This window comes from Bombus vancouverensis, chromosome 14, assembly GCF_051014615.1.
Source record: "Bombus vancouverensis nearcticus chromosome 14, iyBomVanc1_principal, whole genome shotgun sequence".
Classification (NCBI taxonomy): domain Eukaryota; kingdom Metazoa; phylum Arthropoda; class Insecta; order Hymenoptera; family Apidae; genus Bombus; species Bombus vancouverensis.
In genome coordinates, this window is record NC_134924.1 from 6,826,180 (window position 1) to 6,836,070 (window position 9,891).

Here is a 9,891-nt window from a genome sequence, read left to right on the forward strand (position 1 = left end):
TTTTAGTACATTTCCAAATATACTACAATAAGGAATTCTAACGATATATTAATATTTTTTTATATCGTAGAAACTGCATTTGTATGACAGCATAATTACAAAAATTGGATACGAAACCATTGCAAATAAGTACTTCCATACTTTGCGGCAGAAAAAAACAAATATAATCAAAAGATTAGAACAATAGGAGATCCTACGATTACAAACGCGAGCTACACTGTGATAGTCTATCATACATATTTATCGTTACAACGCAATCATTAGCGATTATATTAGTTTTCTTTCCTCGTGCAAATTACAAATGAACAACCTCAATATATACGATTAGTCCGAATTATAGCGGATATGATTTCATTGTAAATAGACTTAATAGGTATATACTTCAGATACTCATATTAATCACTGTTAGGAACATAACAGTTGTACAGTTGATTTTAGAATGTAAAAAGAGTAACATAAATGAAAGTTGATTAATTTATCCTTGTCATATTATACGTAAGAATGGTTAGCTATTCGTATAATAAATATAAGTGCAGTACTTGAATAAGATTAATAATTATTTATACTCTAAAATTAGCTGTTGCTTGAAGATACATGAATAGAATGTTCTAATGTAACCGAATGTTTTTTTTTCTAGCTTGAAGAATAAAAAATTAATACGAGACATTATAAAAAGAAATACAAGATACTATAAACAAAAGACACATTCTATTATTTTTAAACAATAATGAAGATATTGCCAAAATTTTACCAGATACGTTTAAATATCTTAATCTTTAACATTTATCAATCATTTACAAAGGCATATGTGTTTTATTAAAGCAATTAAAAATATTTTCAGTTGACGTCGGAAATAGGGTAAAAATTTATTTCACAATATGACAAAAGTTTCATCTGAAAGAAGATATCTGTAAAAATATAATGATGATGCAATAAAGTTAAAAGAATATATTACTTTATTATATATATATACATAGCTTATATAGTAAAAAATGTATAATATTAATCTTGTAAACAAATGATTACTTGACTAAGTTATTTTGTTGCATAATATAGTATTGACACATTGAGATAGGTTATGGAAATAAATTATTTTTAAATAAAAATAGAATATAGTACATAGAGAGGTAGAATAAGAAAGGAAAAGACATAGTACACAATTTTCACACTTATTGTGTATTATATATCTATACAAATAGGAAAAGAAATTTTTAAGTTATTTATTAAATGAATTACATATTAGTTTTGTTGTTACTAGCTTATTGATTTATGAAATTCAATTAACTCTTAGTTTTTAAAGAAAAAATTCATATTTTAAAAATATGTCATATTGACAATTTGTTAATGGATAAACAAGATCGACTGCTGTAAATAATTTTGGAATTATTAAAATACAATTAATATTTTTCAAAATTTTTACAATTTTTAACGGAGTTAACAAAGAACTTATTGGTAACAAAAAGAAATGAAAGGAGGTTTAATGTCTAAATCATTGATATACCTAACACGCTGTCAATGTACTCGGTTTTTATGAACGTTCGTAATGTGAAGGAAAAGACATACATTTATATGTCAAATACGTGATTTAGTTTTACCTATCCCAAGTCACTATTAAAACAAATTTGTACGAACGTGTAAAATGGATTTTTTATTTTTGAGCACACAGTTATATGCTCCAAATACACTTCCATTAGTTTTATGAATATAATGTCGTATCTGTAGGTTATAAATACCGAAAATTTATCTATTTGTCGTTCGATCAAATATTTATTCCCATTATGTTATCTCGAAAAAATAAGGATTTAAGAACAATTAAAGAGGGAGTTGTTGGTAAATATGTTAAAAAAGAAACTCCGCCTGAAATGCCAAGTAAGTTGTCATTACTATTGTGTTACAAATAGTTTGTAAAAAGACAAACTTTTTTATAGCATTGATAAGTTTCTATGCTTTTTTTCAAATGTTTGTACTTTTTAACTGTTTCATTACTACTGTACCATTTTTAATGACAAAATACAGTTTGTTTATTTTTTATAATTATTATTTACTTTTAGTTATTAATGTATGGACAACAGAACCAAATAGAAGGACGAGGAATCGCAATAATCATCCAACTATCCCTACATCCATGGTAAATAGCAATTGTGTATGTTATATTTTTGTAGACAAATAAACACTAATTTTTATATAGTCTATCCCACAACAACCCAGCATGGTACAAAAATTTGGAAATACTAAGACAACAATGAGTGCAGTAGGTTTAGGAAGTCACGAAGGAAAGTATACTCCCAATAGTTCTGTCCCAGATTTAGCTCAAAGGTAATTTATGTTTCAAAATATACAATCAAAGTATATTTAAAACCGAAATGCAACATACTCCTTTAGATTTGCCAGTCTTTCTGTCAATACTAGTACAAGGGATGGGATGTCATCTCGTACTGCAACTCCAATGTATCATTCTGGACTCTCACCTGCCATATCTCATACTTATGTTAATCAGTATGCTGGATCTGAATATCATTTAGATCGGGTTCAAACACCACAGATGCCTTATAAGCCATTTGACATTGATTCAGGTTATGACGACTATAATCATTCTGCATATCGTCACAATACAGGGTAGAAAAGTATTATACTTAGCATTCCTAAAATTGTCAAAGTGTGATATGTTGTTTACATTTATGTTTTTAAGATATAGTCGTTGCCATTCAGAAAGATCAAGTTCTAGGAATGAACAGCAAGAAGAACTTCCTTTACCTCCTGGATGGTCTGTGGATTTCACTCTCAGAGGTCGGAAGTACTATATAGATCATAACACAAAAACCACTCATTGGTCTCATCCTCTTGAAAAAGAAGGCTTACCTACAGGGTGGGAAAGAATTGAATCGCCTGAATATGGTGTTTATTACGTTAAGTAAGTTCTGTGGTAATTAAAAATTCAAAATACATGTTATAATTCCTATATAAAATTATATTATTTTTAGCCATATTACACGGCAAGCACAATACGAACATCCATGTTATCCTCATGAGATACAAGCAGTGCGTGTTGTATCACCTCCACGCCACACACATTTTCACTCTCACAGTGTTTTAGTTCCAGCTAACCCTTACCTTAATGAAGAAATACCTCATTGGTTATACGTATACAGTAGGGCATCCGTAGCATTAGATCGTAAATTGCGATGGGAACTTTTTCGTTTACCGGAACTTGATTGCTTTAATGCTATGCTTACTAGATTATATAAACAAGAATTAGAAGAGGTAGTCATGCGTTACGAAGAATACAGGTCTGATGAGTTTTATGTTTTTCATACAAAATGATTTTTTATATAATGTATCACATAAATTCATTAATAATATTATTTTTTAGGTCAGCTTTGCTATGTGAGATGGAACAAAGATTAAAAGAATTAAATCCAGAAACTTCTGGAGCAGTTGCCTTGCGACAATCTCTTCCTTAATTAAAAGTATTTGTATATTATCAATGATTTTCTGTAATGTGAATGAAAGGAATTGAATATATGTAACGTGAATAAACTGCGCTTATGAATATATTTGTTAATAAATTGAATTTAGTAAAAACGCTTTTGTAAATTCGCTTTATTCTAGCTCAAAATTAATAACATGTTAAAGTTCTATGTTTCCACGACATTCGTTTCATTTTCTTTATCTTCAGAAGTATTTATAACAATTCCTTTGAGTTCTACAAATTCTACGTCTATATTTTCCTTTTCCATTTTCTTCACTAATCTGTCTTCTGCAAAGATTTCAAATTAATTGGACGTAGTATATGTGCGCAACAATGTACGTTGAAAATATAATTTAAATTGTTAAATTTGTAATACGTACTGGCTTCTGGAGTAACAGGTAGGTCATCCTTAATCGAATAATAGAACGTAAATATAACCAAATTCCATGCAGAAAATGCATATATTGCGGCTAAAGTTAATCGGATTCGCGGAATCCTATCAGTTGGTAGTTTTTGCTTTATTTTGTGTAGAAAGTACTTCCACATATTTTAGCTTCTCTAATAATCACGGTTATATATAAAAGACATGAAATTCGAAAATATAGCGAACTTAATTTAAAAAGATGGAATATAACTTTGTCGTCTAACCTCTTATTATATATAGTTTTTTTTCGAAAGTCAGTTATATACAATATAATTTTCGATATTTACATTTTACTATCATATTATTAATATCCTACTAGGTTATATAGATTATCAATATGAAGCACGAAAATGGATTGTAAACCCACAGCATAAGCAGGAATCGGGATTGTTACATATATATACTTTATTCTATACTTTAATTCTTGTAAAAATTTAATTTAACTTTTAATTACGTCAATATTTACGATATTATTAAATTTCAACTATATAACGATATGAGATGTTTCCATGTAATTTTATTACTTCCTATATTCTATATTTGAAAAATTGTTATTCAACAAAAATCACGAATATCGTTAAAATAAGTATAAAAATTAAAAACAATTACAAAAATAAGCTGTAAAAAAAGGAATTGACTAAAATCTTTTACTACATTATTATGAACAATTCTTATGCTTTTACATTGGAGTAAATTTCCATTCCTATGTCGTAATCTTTATATTCTTATTAATATACATATATGTAGTAGATAGATATATGATATGAAAACAAAATTATAATTTCTAATTGTTAAACGCGTCACTGTTTACCTTCACCTTTATTAGCGAAGATATAAAAATATAAATACGCTTTTAATTATTAATATATTTTACATTAGCTACAACGCGATTAAGCGAAACAATAATTGGAAAATCACGAACTATATGTTTGTATATACGGATTAAAATAAAATAATTTCTACTAAAATAGTTAGGATGTGAAACGATGCTTAGTATACATATAAATCTGTATGAATTTATGGATACGTCAACCTTGAAGGTTTTTCTCATCGTACAGCACTGGTTCCTATCGGAAAGTGAGATGTGATTGGTTGTGTGAACCCCAGACTGGAATGAGACAGTGGAATGGGATGTCTGGCAATCGAATAAAAGGGGAGGGAGGAGTAATTTCGCGCGTTGAACGGATACCGAATAATTTCGAAGAGATTCGCAAGTCACAGCGTCGTCTCGAGTAATCGGGCAAAGATCATTAAGTAGGCGAATCCGTCCATCAAAGCCCGACGAGATGTCCGTCATGGGAAAGGTAAGCATATTAACATTCTAATGCATTCAATCCGACATTGTTATATAGAGCTCTTGCTTTTATTATCAACCCTTTTATTTGCGATGAGATCATGTCTTCAAGCAGCGAACAAAAATCCGTACGAAATCTGCATTGTTAGAATTTAATTTTTCCTCTATTATTTGAATCATTAACAATTTCTCACCGTAAGAAAGAAATGTTCTTGATTTGAATCTGCTTTTACTCGGCCGGTCTCAGATGAACCAATATAGACCTTCATCAACGTGTCGCTTGAGATCAGTAAACATCGCAAAATGTATCGGAGTATGCATTATTTTAATTTAATTCTTTTTCTCACTTTTAGCCAGTACTCTACTCCTATTGGCGGAGTTCTTGCTCGTGGAGAGTACGAATTGGTAACTAAAAAAGCATTATTTTTTTTTTTCTTAAGATAAATAAATTTTTCTTATTTATACAAGCAATCACATGTACTTTTTAACAGCATTGAATTTAAAAGAAATCCCCTATGACATAAAGCCAGTTAGCTTGATAAAAAGTGGTGGAGAACAACATTCTAATGAATTCCGTGAGATCAATCCAATGGAGCAGGTGCCTGCACTTCATATTGACAATCACACGTTAATAGAATCTGTAAGTATTATCTGTAAGTTTATTTATTATTACATTATGTATGTCCTAACGATATTGATACTCCGAGGCAAAACAACAACATGATTCGAATTATCCTCTAACTCATGTGCTGTTACAAGTATATGAACATTCATGTGTATTTCTTTGTTATCCAATGACAATGTACTAAATATGGAAAATTTTTTATTCTAGTTAAATATCTTGCAATACCTAGAAGAAACCAGACCACATCGACCTTTAATGCCTGCAGATCCAGTAAAACGAGCAAGAGTCAGAGAAATTTGCGAGGTTATTGCTAGTGGTATACAGCCCTTGCAAAATTTAGTTGTGTTGATTTATGTTGGAGAAGAACGCAAGAAGGAATGGGCACAACACTGGATTACTAGAGGTTTAACAGGTATGTTAGGAAATAGGAAGAAAAGTATGAGTTTAGCTGTACATTGGCATAGATGTGACCAAGATTATTATGTTTCAGCTGTAGAAAAATTATTGTCATCCAGTGCAGGGAAGTACTGCGTAGGTGATGAAATCACATTAGCAGACTGTTGCTTAATACCACAGATATTTAATGCAAGGAGGTTTCTCGTTGACCTACGACCTTTCCCAACGATTTTAAGGGTAGATCGTCATTTAGAGAATCACCCAGCCTTTACCGCTGCTCATCCAAACAATCAGCCTGATTGCCCACCAGAGGCAACCAAGTAGCAAGCAAGGCAGACCACCCTCTTCCTCTTCTAATTTATTAGAAATAGGAAGGGAGTGGTCCAATATGTTGTAGTTCTGTAGTGACAAAAGGTGATGCAATTTGATTTTTAAAAAAGATATTAGCATATAATTATGTTAAAATGATAATAATATACGCCCTAGTGTTGTATATTAATTAATTTTTAATACCACATGTTGTAAATTGAAATTTACGAATACAACTATTTCTTTTTTCTTCTCGTTTTCTAGGATTAAATTCTTTTGTTTAGTAGAAGTATACACCTTTTATCACTTATGAACTACCTTTAGGTACCGAAATGGTAAACAGTGTAACGTAGAGTATCGAACTCTATGATGATTTTCAGTTGTTTGTAAAACCGAATTCCGTGATATGATATCTGTTTCGGGTGAAAAAACGCACTGTACCATTTCTGTACTTAATCAGAGGATAAGAATGTTGGCCTGTTTTTATTTTTGTTATATTTTTTCATTGGTTTCTATATACACAGAATCAAAATTAACAAAATTTGTCTTCGTACAGTACTTACGATTACTTTGTAAAACGTACTGACCTATTATAAATAGGTTCTGTTGTCTGAAATCAAAAGTTTACTTTTTATACACTTACAATAATGTAATTTTTCAGTTACTTTTAGCTTACTTAGATTAAGGAGAAGTGTTGCTATTAAATAATATTAAATATAACTTGAAATTCTTTACCGAGTATAAAGTAGCAGATTTAACATCGCAGGTACACATACTCACATACATACACATTGAATAAACAAAGAAATAAAGAGGAAACGTGTAATAAGGGAATGCAATCTGCTCAAACTCCGTAATAATATCGAGGAATGAAAAGTACAAATCAAATTCCTTTTTCTAAAGCTTTATCTTGAGTATGTTTCGTTTTGCTCCGTACTATGTCAGTCCATAAGTGAACATTTTCAAATAGTAGATATGAGGTAATTTCGATTTTATATATTTTTTTAATGTTAAAAAAATAGGAAGGTGTGCTCGATTTTAATATGTCGCACAAGCTCGTCACGTGTGTATTGTTATTAAGATAGAATCATTCTTTTCAGCGTTCCATGGGAAAGAAGTTACATTTTAAAATCATTCAAAAATGATTTTTCACTCGACTCTATCAAACTGATAGAAAACAATAATTAAATAGAAATTTCGTAGGATACTTTTACGTTTCAATATTGAGCACCCTTTGGAACTTTACACTATATTTTCTTGCGAAGAGTAATCTTTATATAGAGATACATTTTTTATTGTATCACCTATATTGTATAACTTTGACATATTTTGTAGTTTTATACACAAATGATACGTTTACTGTACAACAAAGTTCACACGAACAAAAGTCAAGACGAAACAGAATCGCGTGGCAAACTTTATCAATAACTTCGGCATTGTTCCTTATTGCCGGGTTCCTTCTTGCCATTACTTTCTACGGAAGTAAAAACTATCCTTGATTTATAAAGAAACCGTACGATGGCAAAAAGTTAGTAATTCGCAGCGTTTAAGAGAATACCGTATTATGTAAGAACGGGAGGGGATTGGGGGAACGTTTGTTTGCATGCTTCTGTCATGCAACGGTCTATCACATACATAGAGATAGTTTATAATTTATATTCTAACGTAAAGGAGGAGAAAGACGCAACATACACTTCGTATTTAGATATGTGCATTATGCAAACGTGTGATTAGATAATAACATATGTATATAATTTTTATACAACAAAAATTGGAATGTTACATGCGGAAAACAGTTTCAGCCATATTTTCGAGATGGCTGTTCATACCGTGTCGACAAATATATCGCATGTCATATATTACAAAGTTTATAGAGCACGCATAAGGAAAGGATGCAAACAAGTGGTGCCCTTCGAGCGTAATCGCACAAAAAAGATTTTTATTTCTTCGTCGATCTCTCTGTTATCGAGGCATGTATCATGGAACACTTCGATCAATGCGACGTAAGATGCTAGTGGACATTAATAAAGTGTCGCGATAGCGAGGAAGAGAGCCTAACTTTTCTTTGTAACTCTCGTGATATTTGTTACTCTTGTAATAATAAAATATCGGAGTAAGAGAAATGGATAATTTTTATGAAAAATGTTTGGAGAGAAAGAGAAAAAAAACCATCAAGCTACATTTGGCTTGAGGTAACGTAGGGGGAAAATTCGCGAAGTTAGTGTACAAATATTATTGCATTCAACGATGATGTTTTTCGTGTTCGATGCGATAGAAACGAATTCTCCATTTCTCTGGGGACTGGTACTTTTTCTTTCTAATTCGGGAGACCGATAACTATACTTTTAGCGCTTTTTCACTATTAGCTTGTTCGCGAACATGTGAGAGCCCGAAGCAGGAAAGTACGTAATAATAATGATAATTATAATAATAATTAGAATACTAACGGTAATAACGAATCAGTGAACATTTGTTTTACAAGCAAATTAACAGGAAAAAAAAGGGAAATACGCAACATAGTATCACTGTATAGTCGGACAAACTAAGGGCAATAATGGTTGAACCAGATTAGGAGTTCATTTTACTGATGGTCCTAAGTAGAGTTTAGTTAGGTAGAGCAGCGTACACATTTGTAAAAGGATGCGTGAAGAAACTTTGTAGGAGCAAATGCGTGAATGTATTATAATAACGGATGCAAACGATACTTAATGAAAACTTAAGTAAGGAAAGAATCACCGGTATGATACGCATAGATATTTTGTAAGTGAAAATGAATTATGTACGTTCACTGCTTATGAGGAATAATAAATTCTGTGTCATAGTGTATGTATATTAATTTGTAGATGCGAAGCTAAAAAAACGAAAAAAAACGCTGTCAACAAACTATAAATACATTTGTGAATGTGCACTTATCATTCGAATAAAAAATACGTTTTGACTGTAGCCAGTATGGTCGATGTTTATTAACGTACTAAAATCACCGCGCTCTAAAACAAAAACAAAGAGAGAAAAGAAAAAGGAGATGAATAGAAACAAAACGAAGGAAAAAGAAAAAAAAAATAGGATACACAACTTACCCGGCAACAGAAGATATTTCGCATAATCACGATCGAATCGTCCCACCGCGAATTACTCCAAACGTAATCGGTAGACGGAAATTTAAAACTGAAACAGAGTTTAGCAAAATAACTGAGCAACAGCTAGAAGCGTGAAACTAAAAGGAAAAACGTCGATCCGCTTCACAAAGGTTTCATCGATATCGCTTTGTTCTCCTTATCTTCTTTCTTTTTTTTTTTTTTTTTTTTGTTTCGAATAACACAAGCGCTCTCGTATCTCCTCTGTCTGAACTGGATTAATTTTCTTTCGTTTTCAAT

General features: G+C 31.0%; 2 protein-coding genes and 1 long non-coding RNA gene across 5 annotated transcripts; 2 read left to right on the top strand and 1 right to left on the bottom strand.

The window, feature by feature from the left end:
- Positions 1 to 1,269: 1,269 nt before the first annotated feature.
- Positions 1,270 to 3,582, top strand: LOC117160444 (protein salvador homolog 1). 2 transcript variants are annotated; one of them, XM_033341286.2, is made up of 7 exons: positions 1,270 to 1,869; positions 2,052 to 2,128; positions 2,189 to 2,316; positions 2,383 to 2,616; positions 2,696 to 2,911; positions 2,982 to 3,287; positions 3,371 to 3,582. In XM_033341286.2, exons 1-7 carry the CDS (start codon positions 1,779 to 1,781, stop codon positions 3,459 to 3,461), a joined length of 1,143 nt encoding a protein of 380 aa, XP_033197177.1. In that variant the 5' UTR covers positions 1,270 to 1,778; the 3' UTR covers positions 3,462 to 3,582. The 2 variants fall into 2 exon arrangements, with proteins under 2 accessions (XP_033197177.1, XP_033197091.1); XM_033341200.2 differs by having other exon boundaries at positions 1,277 to 1,869; positions 2,690 to 2,911.
- A 3-nt stretch (positions 3,583 to 3,585) lies between these two features.
- LOC143303594 (uncharacterized) lies at positions 3,586 to 4,413 on the bottom strand. Of its 2 annotated transcripts, XR_013060088.1 has the most exons (3): positions 4,118 to 4,413; positions 3,850 to 4,027; positions 3,586 to 3,757 (listed from the first exon to the last, which is right to left on the bottom strand). It is a non-coding gene; the product is annotated as an uncharacterized LOC143303594 (long non-coding RNA). The 2 variants fall into 2 exon arrangements; XR_013060087.1 differs by having other exon boundaries at positions 3,850 to 4,411.
- A 538-nt stretch (positions 4,414 to 4,951) lies between these two features.
- LOC117161283 (putative maleylacetoacetate isomerase 2) lies at positions 4,952 to 9,460 on the top strand. The gene is made up of 5 exons (XM_033342813.2): positions 4,952 to 5,197; positions 5,541 to 5,592; positions 5,679 to 5,827; positions 6,020 to 6,224; positions 6,303 to 9,460. The coding sequence occupies exons 1-5, from the start codon at positions 5,180 to 5,182 to the stop codon at positions 6,530 to 6,532; spliced, it is 654 nt and encodes a 217-aa protein (XP_033198704.1). The 5' UTR covers positions 4,952 to 5,179; the 3' UTR covers positions 6,533 to 9,460.
- The last annotated feature ends 431 nt before the right edge of the window (positions 9,461 to 9,891 follow it).

Coding starts and splice junctions, on each gene's coding strand:
- LOC117161283 (XM_033342813.2), top strand. Junction 5,593..5,678: donor CTCGTGGAGAGTACGAATTG/GTAACTAAAAAA, acceptor ACTTTTTAACAG/CATTGAATTTAAAAGAAATC. Junction 6,225..6,302: donor GATTACTAGAGGTTTAACAG/GTATGTTAGGAA, acceptor ATTATGTTTCAG/CTGTAGAAAAATTATTGTCA.
- LOC117160444 (XM_033341200.2), top strand. CDS start 1,779: ATGTTATCTCGAAAAAATAAGGATTTAAGAACAATTAAAGAGGGAGTT. Junction 2,129..2,188: donor CAACTATCCCTACATCCATG/GTAAATAGCAAT, acceptor ATTTTTATATAG/TCTATCCCACAACAACCCAG. Junction 2,912..2,981: donor TATGGTGTTTATTACGTTAA/GTAAGTTCTGTG, acceptor TATTATTTTTAG/CCATATTACACGGCAAGCAC.